General features: G+C 34.5%; 2 protein-coding genes across 3 annotated transcripts in view; both read left to right on the top strand.

The window, feature by feature from the left end:
• Positions 1–13,505, top strand: part of tardbpb (TAR DNA binding protein b) — a 78,550-nt gene that overhangs the window by 49,901 nt on the left and 15,144 nt on the right. The gene's annotated exons all lie outside the window — the stretch shown is intronic.
• Positions 1–13,505, top strand: part of ca16b (carbonic anhydrase XVI b) — a 199,639-nt gene that overhangs the window by 183,622 nt on the left and 2,512 nt on the right. Inside the window, exons 22-28 of one of the 2 annotated variants that reach the window (XR_015494059.1) lie at positions 229–375; positions 496–589; positions 2,869–2,945; positions 3,127–3,255; positions 5,513–5,659; positions 7,993–8,643; positions 11,271–11,918. Coding sequence is in view for 1 of the 2 variants with exons in the window: in XM_087257856.1 (XP_087113982.1) it covers positions 229–375; positions 496–589; positions 2,869–2,945; positions 3,127–3,255; positions 5,513–5,659; positions 7,993–8,135; positions 11,783–11,918 (873 nt within the window). In the remaining variant the exon portion in view is untranslated. The remainder of the gene's footprint in view (positions 1–228; positions 376–495; positions 590–2,868; positions 2,946–3,126; positions 3,256–5,512; positions 5,660–7,992; positions 8,644–11,270; positions 11,919–13,505) is intronic. The other variant, XM_087257856.1, reaches the window with a different exon arrangement.

Raw genomic sequence — 13,505 nt, 5'->3', positions numbered from 1 at the left:
AGCAGTGGCATACATTCTGCAGTGTATTACGAGATTAACACTGAACATTTTGACAAACTCCCATTCATGAGCTGCATATAGAAAACAAGCATCCTACAGTATCCACGTAATTTTCCTACACCACTCATAATCAGTTAATTATTCACAAGCACAATGTATGAAGCGTCACATCCCTGAAGCAGCGTGCTTTGTCTCAATGGCAGTGTGTGCTGTTCATGTGACCTACAGGAGCAGTTTATCTTCATCCATGACGCACTAATGGAAGCAGTGCTCAGTAAAGACACCGAGGTTTCAGCCTGGCAGCTCCACACGTACACGAACAGCCTCCTGACGCCGAGCCCCACAGGACACACACGCATGGACAAACACTTTAAGGTCTGACGACTGTTTTTTTTTTCTTCCCTTGCGTGTTGTTGCTGTATGGAGATGTTGAGTTTGTTTATTTGGCGTCTGACCTGCTCCCCCTTGTGGACACTCGTTTTATTGCTCCTCCAGTTGTTGACGCAGTGCAATGCTCATCTCGCCGAGTGTTTGAGTGGCCAGAAAGAGTGTAATAAAGAGAAGAACCGCACATCCGCCGTCTTGCCAAGTGAGTTGTGGAAATAAAACACATTTATCAAAATCAACAGTGCCATATGAGCTTGATGTGCTCTGTGTGTGTACAGTAGTAGACTACAGTAGTGGAGTAGCACCAATTTCTTTTGCTATAGTTTACAGTGTTATAAAAAAAATACAGTGGCGTAGTGGCATATAATTTATTATTAATAAATAATTTATACTATAATAAATAAATTATAGAAATTTTATATAATGATAATATTTTATTATAAATTAATAAATATATAGTTCATAATGTTATTATTATCATTATTTATTCATTTTCTTGTTAGCTTAGTCCCTTTATTTATGAACCACCAACTTATCCAGCAAGTTTTTACGCAGCGGATGCCCTTTCCAGCCGCAACCCATCTCTTGGAAACATCCACACACACACTCATACACTATGGACAATTTAGCGTACCCAATTCACCTGTACTGCATGTCTTTGGACTGTGGGGGAAACCGGAGCACCCAGAGGAAACCCACGCGTAGGCAGGGAGAACATGCAAACTCCACACAGAAACGCCAACTGAGCCAAGGTTCGAACCAGCGACCTTCTTGCTGTGAGGCGACAGCACTACCTACTGTGCCACTTATTATTATACAATTATGATTTCAAATCAACTTTTTTCCACTCTATAAATATAGTTTTTATTTAAAAATTAATATTCATTACTGAGAGTTCAAACACTGAAGATTAATTTTATTTTATTATTTTAGTTTAAGTTTAGCATTATTTTTAATAGTGCTAATTTTTACAAAAGCGGATCACAGTGCATAATCATTTATTTTACTTTGGAAATGAAAAAAAAAATCTGATGTGTTTTATAACTATAAAAAATGTAAATATATATATTTTTTAAATACTAATAAAATAAACCACACAACTAATACAGATGAAAGTTCCTGACTGTATTTATGTGTTTTCAGCATGGCGGACAACATAAATAGACGCTTTTTATTATTATTGTTTTTAAATATGCAAGTATTATCCCTTTTTTATAGAAGTGTTATGATATTTGTTAATGTTTTTAATTTTGAAGCTTTTTATTATTGTTTGTTTTTTTTTAATATGCAAGGATTGCTTTCTTATGGAATTTATTGATTTCCATTTGGAAGTGAAAAAGAAAATTAATCTACTTTTATAAATATTTAAAAATCAAATATAATTTAAAAATATGTATAATAATAATACATATTATACAACGCTAATACAAGTTGCTAACTGGATTTGTGATTTCAGCATGGCGGACATCATAAATAGAAGCTTTTTATTTTTTTGTTTTTAAATATGCAAGTATTATCACTCTCTTATAGAAGTGTTATGATATTTATTACAATTTTTAACTTTAAATCAACTTTTCACTTATATTGTAGTTTAAGTATTAACATTATTTTTAATAGTTCTAGTTTTTGCAAATACGGATCACAATGCGTACTCATTTATTTATATTTGAAAATGAAAATAAATATCAGATATTTTCTTTATAAATATCAATAATTTTTTTTTTTAATATTTTCAAATACTAATAAAATAAACCACACAACTAATACAAGTTGCCGACTCGATTTATGTTATTTTAACATGGCGGACATCATAAATAGAAGCTTTTTATTATTAATTGTATTATTTTTTTTAAATATGTAAATATCGCTTTCTTATGGAATTGTTATGTTTATCAATATTTTTCATTTAGAATACACTTTTTATATTTTAGTTTACTTTTTAGCATTATTTTAATAGTGCTAGTTTTTGCAAATACAGATGGCAATGTTGATTTTTATTTACATTTGGAAATAAAAATAAAAAAATCTGATGAGAAAAAATGTTAAAAAACAAATGTATTTTTAAATAACAATAAAATAAACCACACGACTAAGTTCCTTACTAGATTTATACAATTTAAACATGGCGGACATCATAAATAGAAACTTTTTATTATTATTATTATTAGTAGTAGTAGTAGTAGTAGTAGTAGTAGTAGTAGTATTTTAAATATGCAAGTATAATCACTTTCTTATTGAGTTGTTATGATATTTAATAATGTTTTTTATTAATTTGTCACATCAAACATGGCAGACATCATACATTGAAGCGTTTCATTATTATTTATAGTGTTATATTTAAAATATGCAAGTACTGCATTAAGGCTTTCTTATGCAATAGAACTAAAAGAATAGGCTGATTAAGAAAGTTTGACAGCAAAATGTTTTTATGAATGTTATAATGTGTTTATGTGTAAAAGTTTACTGTGTCTTGTCCCACAGCTGAACGGGCTCGTGTGGCGCTCTCTCCTCTTCCAGGCCTGAAGGGAACAGACTACATCAATGCCTCTTACATCATGGTAAAACAGCAGCGCTTCACTCGCTCCAAACTTTACACATTGATTTCGATCATCATATTCAATAATGCATGAGGCATGAATTATTAGTGCATCTTGTGTTTCAGCTCTTCATCTGCTTGTTCAACATTTGCTGTGATTTTTCTTTGAGAATCAAAAAAATCGATGTTTTATCGGCTCACAGGGTTATTACAGGAGCAACGAGTTCATCATCACCCAGCATCCTTTGCCTCACACCACCACCGACTTCTGGAGGATGATTTGGGATCATAATGCGCAGGTTATCGTGATGCTGCCGGATAACCTCGGCCTTGTGAGTACAGCGGGTTTTGAAGAGCTACTTCTGATTTAAAGTGGATTCACATGGTGTTATGGAAATGATGTTCTTTATATACATGTTCAGCAGGTCCTGGTAATGCTCTCGAAACATTTTAAACCAGCGGGTTTTCACAGCACTGAGGGCTGGTTTAATTATAACCTTCTGTCTAGAGTTAATCATTTAAAGCGCTGTATTTAAAGCACACACTTAGTATTGGTTGTTCAACAGCATATGAATAAGTGAAATGGAATAAGATACAGTTCAACATTAATGAGTTAGTTGGAAATGTTACCCTCAAATAGCTTTATGATATTCTATATGATTTATTGTGATAATGTGTTACACTATATTATTATTATTATTATTATTATTATTATTATTATCATCATATTATTATTATTATTATTATTATTATCATCATGTTATTATTATTATTGTTGTTGTTGTTATTATTTTTATTGTTATTATTATTATTATTGCTGTTATTATTATTATTATTGTCATCATCATCATCATCATATTATTATTATTATCATTATTATTTTCATTATTATTATTATTATTATTATTATTATTATCATATTATTATTATTATTGTTATTATTATTATTATTATCATATTATTATTGTTGTTGTTGTTATTATTATTGCTGTTATTATTATTATTATTATTATTATTATTATTGTTGTTGTTGTTGTTATTGTTATTATTATTGTTGTTATTATTATTATTATTATTATTATTGCTGTTATTATTATTATGTTATGATATACTGTATATGATGCTACAATTCCACACGATTCCTTTATCGTTTCAATGTAAATCGATTAAGTTAACTTAATGTTTTTTACAATTTTAAATTGATTTAATGTAAAATAATTATAGGTGGGCATAGATTAATCTTTTTAATCTAGATTAATCTCGAAATTAATCTAGATTAAAATGGCTCATTTGAATTTTGCGGAAGGCAATCGGAATATGTGTGCTACCCAAATAAAAAGTATTTGAGAACGGGTTTCTCAACCCTGGTGGCACATAAGACCATGCGCTCATCTCCTGTTTCTAAAATGCATCACAAACTGCTTGAGAAACTGCTCTACTATGATAATTGGTGATGAAAATAAATGATGTTCAAGAAGTTATACTTGTGTTTACTAACTGTTTATTCAGTTAAACATGATCTTTGAACTGTAGGCCTACATAGGACTGCGCGCACACACACACACACACACACACACATCGCGAAATGTAGGGGAAACCGGAGCACCCAGAAGAAACTCATATGAACGCAGTGAGAACATGCAAACTCCACATAGAAACGCCAACTGACCCAGCCGAGGCTCGAACCAGCGACTTTCTTGCTGTGAGGCAACAGCACTACCTACTGCGCCACTGTGTCGCCCGACATATGACATTACAATATGATGAATGATATGATTTGATTCAATACATTATGATGATACATGACAAAATTATACAATTCAGTGTGTTAGGAATAGGCCCAAACGAAATCTGCACATGCAGAAATCTACAGATTTCCGCAGATTTTTAGCCAATTATTGAGTCTATTTATGTACTTTTTTAAATGTGTGTAATATCATTGACTAAGAAAGTGTTCATTTCAGTCATTTACAATCAGAGGAGATTCTAGGATTGTCATTTAAGGAGGGCTCAGATTTAAAGTGAGGATGGGGGGTGGGTGGTGGGTTAAAAGCTTTTAGGGGGCTGAGTAGAAATATGGGGGGCTACAGACATACAGTTTGTAAAGTAATATTCTCCTTTTTTTTAGACTTGCTTTGTTTAACAAATAAGTGGATCTAATTGAATTTGCATTGTAAATATTAAATACAAGTTTAAAAAGGTATTAATTTTATTTAAAAAAAAATAATTTGCAATAAATAAATAAATAAATAATGCAATTTTTCACAAAATTCTGTGCAGAAATAGCAAAAAATGTCCTCAGATTCTGTTTGGCCCTATAAATATATATATATATATATATATATATATATATATATATATATATATATATATATATATATATATATATATATATATATATATGATGTCATATCATATGTTAATATCTAATATGATGTATGCAAGGGATAAAGTACATCCAGGCTGTTGTTATCGCAGAATAACTCCCTATATGCTTAGCAACTGCCTAACGCAACACGATATAATCCAATGTAATACCTTTCCATCGTATGAAGTGATGTGTTAAACAGTGTGCTGTTGTGTTTGCAGACTGAGGATGAGTTTGTGTACTGGCCCAGCAGAGAGGAGCCCATGAACTGCATAGCCTTCACTGTCACCCTCATTAACACCGACAGACTTTGCTTGTCCAATGAGGAACAGCTCATCATCCACGACTTCATCCTGGAAGCCACGCAGGTATTTCAGACAGCGTACAAACCGCACACTTAAAGTACAGATGAAATCAAAACAAACCATTTGATTTTGTTAGCTCACATTGCAAGTTTTGTGGTGAACAATTCATCTGTGCATGTCATTTAAAAAATGCTTGCTCTTATAACCTTTAATTAAAATCTAAAAAAATGCACCTGTTTGTTTTGAGTTCAATTCTCAGATTATATCTGTCTGAGGTATTGGGCGTGGCTAACATATTTAACCACGCCCCTCTAACTGTCAGTTTTGACAACAAACAGAAATGGAGAGGAGGAGGAATCTGTTCTCTCCAAACCCTTTTCCCCATCTTTCTGAATAAATTGCCTATTTAACTACATCCAATCAGCTTGCAGTAGAAAAAAAACAAGCCACACCCACTGTTTTCTCATTTAATAATCAGTTTTTCTAGGTTGGAACTGCATCACATTATGAAAAAATAATGGAATGGTCGCAGCTTCTGGTTTATGTGGACTTTAACATAGCATAGCATGACCTAATATATGCAGTGCCAAAACAAAAGTAAAAAGCTGTAGTGTTTCTTATTTAAACATTAGCAATATAACTAATACAATGCTTTCATTTAGCAAACATGCATCAATTTATCAAAGGTGGTAATAATGAAGACATTTTTAATGTCACAAATGGTTTCTATTACAAAAAAACGTTGTTATTTTGAACTTTATTTTATCAGAATCATGAAAAAATGTCAGTCTCTACAATACTGTTTCCATCATTGAAATGGTTCAATCAAAATCCTGCAGCTATTGAAACATCATTGTCACTGGGTCAGTTTTCAGGAAATGCATGAAATGATTAAGGCCCGATCCCAATTCTATTTTTGTACCCCTTCCCCTTAGCTCTTGAAACAGAGTGGGAAGGGCTTCAAAATTGACCTCTAAGAAATGGGACAGCACTACACGTCATTGTATGTCATTGTGATCTCTTACTTCATATGAGATTGACAATCGCGACTGGTGTAGTTGTTCCAGTTACCTTTTTTTTGGTATTTATCTTCAGGAAATCACTGAAGGCAACAATATAATGTAATCATAATGATATAACATTAACATTATAGCAGACACTTTACTAGACTTTTCTGACAGAGTATTCCAGTGTCATCAAATGTCAGAATGTTGTGGGACTACTATACAGGAGTTATTATGGATTATAGATTGTGAAATGTAAATGGTGATGTTAAATCACGAACACGGTTATGAATATATTAAACAAATGCTTTTTGGTTGTAAAAAATCGTAATATTGACAAAAAAAATACTAATTTGTGGATCTGCTTACCTCTGGGTGCAGCTATCCTGCCAGTGTGGCTGGTGTATTCTGGAAAATTTTATTACCTCTTCGTTTCAAGTGTGGTCCTGAAAAATCTCTGTTCAAAGGGGTATCTACCCCTTCCCCTTAGCCCTACGCCTTTAAGCTAAAGAGAACTGGAACACCCATACCCCTTCATGGTTATGCGCAAAATGAGGGGTAAGAGGAAGGGCTAAGGGATAGAATTGGGATTGGGCCTAAATACACCTTAAAATTAGACACTTTGATTGAAAAGCTTCTAAATGCATACATTTAAATGCAATATCAAACATATACTGAGCACCAAAGTAACATATTCAAATGACTTCTGGAAGCTCATGTGAAAAATTAATCTTTGCCTTACTTTTTAAAAATGTTAAAATAGAGAGTAATACTCAATAAATGAGTTTTAATAATCGCTCGCTCACTTTCCTTTGGCTTACAGCCTGATTTATCAGGGTCGCCACAGCTGAATGAACCACCAATTACTTTGGCATATGTTATATGATGTTTTGAGATGCCCTTCCTGCTGCAACCCAGTGCTGGGAAACACCAATACACTCTCCTATTTACACACACACTCATACACTATGGTCAGTTCAGTACAGAGCACCCGGAAGAAACCATCATGAACACAAGGAGAACAAGCAAAGTCCACACAGAGAATATGACTTATTTTTCTGTGCACTTTGGGATGTAGCGATTGACTCTGCTCACTATTCGATTCATGATTTTGATGATTTGATTTTAAATAGTAAATGAAAATGAAAAGATTTCCTTTTATTGGGCTATTTGCACGTTTCTTAGTGAAATTGAAATATAACAAAACTAAGTTTTAAAACCCTATATCAAATAAATGAATATATTCATATAAACAATCTAAAAAAAGTAAGGCTTTACCTTTTGCCTTTCCATTTAAAAGTAGAGGCAATCACTACATTTTAATAAATTAAAAGTAACTATTTTTACAGTTATTCCTGCTAAATTTCATAACTGCTTATCATTGCTGTACAGGACGATTATGTGCTAGAAGTCCGACATTTCCAGTGTCCGAACTGGCCAGATCCCGATGCCTCTATCAGCAGCACATTTGAGCTTATCAACATCATCAAAGAAGAGGCAATGACACGGGACGGTCCCACCATCGTGCACGATGAGTGAGTAATCTGTGTGTGCTTTAACCATGAGTAGAGTTGGCGCCTGCTATTAATCCCATCAAGTGGACGATACTGAATACAGGTGTTAATGGAGACTGAATTGATTTGATTTGATCACTTTCCATCACTTCCAGAGAAAGTCAGAAATATTTCGTTTATGTATATGCTTATGTGACCAAATATCTTTAAACAAACATGAAAGACCACCTTCTCTCTGACTGTCTCATTCCAGTCCTGATTCTGAAGGCAAAGTTATACTGAAGAAATGACTTGTTGCCTTGTTCAAACTACTTATTTAAAATAAAACAGCAAAATTCTTGTTTTTTTTAGGAGGGACACTTGTCTGTGTCACTAATCTGTTTTATGTTCCATCCACTTCAATTTGTAAAAACAATTAAGTTAACTTAATCAATTTGTGTAGGGACAAATTAAAGGAATTGTGTGGAACCCAGCATTTTTACAGTGTAGGGCTGTGCAAAATGGGATTGAGATTTTTCTGACTGATACTGTGACTTTGATTTATGTTTTAATTTAATAACTAGCTCAGTATTCTCTACAGTGTGCAGCACAAACTTCAAATAGAACAAATACAACATGCTTTAACTTTATATATAGATATGGTTTACAATAAGATTGCATTGGTTAATGTTAGTTAAGGTGTTTTGAGTTTACATCAGAAAAGCCTGCAATTCTGTTCTTGTAGAGAAGTGTAATATTCCCCAGTCTGATTTGTTTAGTTTTTTTCAAGTATGTAAATTTGTCCATTTCCATTGTCTTTTATTTCCTAACCTGTTAGATCCTTCTTTATATGAGAGGTGCTAAATTCAGAATCACAGCTCTATATCTAGTTTATACAATCTGATTCTTCCATATACTTTGACCTCTCTTTCTCAGTTTTAAGGATCAATGGGAGAAAAAAACTTGGACTTGGTTTGGATCAGGAATGGTGGGAAATGGCTGCTGAGAGGGTTAATTCCTCTTCTTCATGTGCCAGACTGAGTCTGATTTAATTTATGGTTCTCCATAGAATTCCTCTAACGAATGTCAAATTAAATAAGTTATTTCCAGGCATGGATGTTTGTTGTGATAGGTGATAGTCTCCTGCTGATCATACCCACATGTTTTTTTCTTGTCCAAAGTTGGAAAAGTTCTTTATTTGATACTTTTTCTACACTTTTCAGCATTTCTCTTGATCCATTCCCTTTGATTGCAATTTTTTGTGTAACGGCTTTATTGGATAACCTTCAAATAAGAATGCTAATGTTCTAGGCTTTGTGTCACTGATAGCCCGGGACCGATTTTATTACACTGGAAGTCTTCTAAACCTCTTCTCACTGTCTCATGGTTAGAAGATTTTATGTATTTTCTATATATTGAAAAAAATAAGTTTACATTAGGAGATTCCAAAATTGTTTTTATAAAAACTGGAATGCTCTAATTAATTTTGTCTAGAATACAACACATTTCTTCCCTGATTTATCTTTTTTTTTTTCAAGAAAGATCTCTGTCCTTTTTATTAATCTGTGCATGTGTTATTTATATTTTATCTATATTTATTTAGTTGCTTTGACAATTCATGTAGGTGCTAATATTGTTGTGTGTGTTTTTTGGGAGGTTTTTTATTCTCTTCGGGGGTGGGATGGGAGACTCAGGGTTTTTGAATGTTCTTATTTACCCTTAGTTATTGTAAAAGAAAAAAAAAAGGCTAAATTATTGTGTTTTTTTTTTTTGTAGACTACACAAAAATAACAAAAACAATGCGTGCAATTGTATTGGAACTAATTTAAACCAAAGACTATAGAATACACAAGACATGTCACTCCTATAGTTTTAAATGGGGAAAAGTGTAACAGTCAATATGGCGAATGAAGTCTCGCTTACTAGTACAGGTACTAGATCATCAATCGCTGTAGACTGACGTTTCTCCGGGGTAAAATCTCGGACCAAACGTGGACTCTTATGACATATTGGTGGTCAACAAACGCACAGGAATATCAGCAAATATTTGCTTCACAGACATAAGAAATGTATCCAAATAAAGCTTGAAATTTATAAAAATGATGATTTTGTTTGATTCAGACATTTAGAAACTAAATTTAAGAGAGGGTTGATGTTTAATTTTATCGGTGATTCAAAATATGTAATGTAATCGGAAGCTTGGCAAACGGTTTTGGAGAATTTGACGTTTGCCCATTCAGACAGAATGCCCGAGCATACTGTCTGAGAGGGCCCTAGTAGCAAAGAATTCTGGCCCAGATTTGGCATAAAGCTGGGACATCAGGCATTCATCTGGCACTGGCATACAGCATGTGGGCCAACCATGGCCTGGGTTTGGCAGAGGTGGCACCGTCTATAATGCGGCACACAAGATTTGGGCCAGATGTAAAACGTAGTATTTGGCCCAGATTTTAAAAATTGATTGTGGGCCACGTGAGTTTGGCCAGTCTTGACCCACATTTAAAATACATAAAAATAATTTTTGATTAAAAAAATCAATTCTACCAATCAGGTCACTGAGAAAAAACAAGGCCCATAGTGTGCCTAAAGCGCAACGCTTCATAGGTTTATTAATTTTATTGCAATCGTGACACACCAACCTTACTGGCCCAGTTCTGGCCCAGTTATGAGTTATTAACTTGGCTGAGACTTGGCCCAGATATGGTCTGTGTTTGGCCCTTGTCTGGAAGCCAGATTTGGTCCAGTCATGTACCGTAATTCACTGCGGCATGTGGGCCAAGCAAAACCTGATTGTGTGGGCCAGAGCTGGGCCAGAGAAATTTTGCTATATGGGGGGTTTCAAAGACGGCCGCAAAGTGAAATGACTTGCCTTAAAGGGAATTTGTTTGAACTCGTACTCTGTCAGAGAAGAAAGAGGTGGGAACCAGTTGGAACCAACAAACTTTAATCATTAAATAAACACAGTATCCATCTAGATCAGGGGTGCCCAAATTCGGTCGTGCATGACCGGTGTCCTGCAGATTTTAGCTTCAACTTGCCTAAACACACCTGCAAGGATGTTTTTAGAAAGCCTAGTAAGAGCTTGATTAGCTAGCTCAGGTGTATCTGATTGGGGTTGGAACTAAACTTTGCAGGACACCGGACCTCCAGGAGTGAGTTTGGGCACCCCTGATCTAGAGCTTTTCCAGGGTACTTCCTAAACCCTCCTGCCACCGGCCACCCTCTGCTCCCTCAACTCTCGGCCATGGCTACACTCATCACAGCTAAACCAAGCTGGCCAATCAGATCTTGCTCTCAATGTCATGTAAAATTTTTATTGAAAGGTGCACATCGGGGTATGGTGAAGGATATGTGTACCGATGCAGATCTGCGTTCACTTGATGCAGAAGTATAAAACTTCAGAAGTTACTCAAACCCACAGTGTTTGGCATAGTTTTGTGGCTATCAGAGCAGAAAGTCAGCTCCCTATATCATTTTAGTTTTCCTTGGTTTTCATATGTAAATTATGAGAATTTATGTTCCATTTTTAGGTAAAAAAAAAAAATCTGAAAAAAGCTCACACCTATAGAGCCGCCACTTAAATAACTGATTGATGCGTTTCCCCATCTACTTGTGATCAACCAAAATGCATTGTAATACCAGATGTTTACAAAGAGTTCTAAGAGAGTCTAATGGGTCGTGTGTTCTAGGTTTGGCGCAGTCTCTGCCGGGACGTTTTGTGCTCTGACAACACTTTCCCAACAGCTGGAGAACGAGAGCGCTGTGGATGTCTATCAAGTGGCCAAAATGATCAATCTAATGAGGCCTGGTGTCTTCACTGAAATCGTAAGTTAACAGAACTTGACGTCATCACAAACATTAATGAGTGATCGATTGGGTTTTGGGAGCAGTGTTAATTTGGTCAATGCAAATAAGAATGAGAAATTGTCATTGCTCATGAAATCTGTAACCGTTGACTTCCAAAGTTTTTGTTTTTCCTACTAAAGAAGTCAATAAATACATGTTTTCAGCTTTCTTCAAAAGATTTTCTTTTGCATTAAACAGAAAAAGGTTTGGAACCAATAGTGGGTAAATTTTCATTTTCATGCCTTTAACTGTCTAGTTTGTTTCAAGCCATTTTTGTTGGTGAAGAGGTTAAAGGGCTCATGAACTAAAGCTGCATCCCAAATGGCACACTATGCACTTATGCACTATGCACTTACATACTCAACAGCATAGTATATGCATGTAGTGTCATCCCAATTGGAACAATAATGTTTTTTTCACTAAGCGGAAATTTAAACCGTTTCCCTGATGAAGTTTGACAGTTGCCAAATTAGTGAAATAAATGACCGAACTACTAAATAATAGTTGCCATGAGTATAACCGCATTCACCAGCGGGAGGCGCTATAATTACTTTTGTGGGAGAATTTTGCTTTTACAATCCAAAATATATAAAGTTATCCAACGTCAGTGTCCGAAAGCTTCGCCGCTTCAGCCACGTGCGCAAAGCAGCGGTCGTTGAGTGCGTGAAGTGTCCAACATTCCACACTTCATTTTAAAAGTTGAATAAGTGAATCATCCGGGTATTTAAATTGCACTTAATGCATTACTTACACTATATATATTACAAAATGGTGTTAAATAGTGCATGAGTATGCAATTTGGGATGCACCTAAAGAAATTTTTTCTAATTATCTTTTTACATAAAAGAGGTCACTGTACTATAAAAAACGTATCTTTAAAGTTTTAGAACATTCTTGCTTGTCTAAAAAACGATTATATTGAAGCCAATATGCTAAAACGACAGATTTATGATGTAATAGTGTGGCTAAACTCCGCCTCCAGATAAAAGGATAACCGGCCACTTCTCATAAAAAGATTAGCTCCTGCAACGTGACGTAGGATTGCGGTTTCCCCGCCCACCAAATTGATCGAATGAAGTGTATTAACATGTCTCTATAGTAACGCGTATAAGCATACCCACAAGATAGAACTTGCAAAGAAACTGGAATTAAAGGATCTGTTCATCTCTCTTTGATCGTCTGCACATCAAGAATGAGTTTTATAAGTTAAAATGTTTTAAAAACAGTGCATGTTTGTAGTGAAGACAGTAAAATTGCTACGTAATTCATCACCATATAGTGTCATTAATTATAAAGAACATGCTTCAATCCCGGTTTGTGAATGTAAATCAGGTTTGTTTTGTATATTAACATTCATTAATGTTAATGTTACTGATGTCCATATAGCAGTGTATATTAACATGTATCCTGTCACATCTGCCAATGCACAATGCAAAGCTAAACGCATGTGTATGCGCGTGAACTTATTTATCAATAAACCGTTGGGAAAGTTCTTACTGTAGTAAGGGAGATCTGCTTTATTCTTGTCTGTCACTGTACTACGTGAAGGCTACACGCAACAGAGCA

This window comes from Danio rerio, chromosome 6, assembly GCF_052040795.2.
Source record: "Danio rerio strain M-AB ecotype USA chromosome 6, GRCz13ab, whole genome shotgun sequence".
In the NCBI taxonomy this organism is placed as follows: domain Eukaryota; kingdom Metazoa; phylum Chordata; class Actinopteri; order Cypriniformes; family Danionidae; genus Danio; species Danio rerio.
The sequence above is the reverse complement of the archived record's forward strand: the minus strand, read 5'-3'. Positions and strand labels throughout refer to the sequence as shown.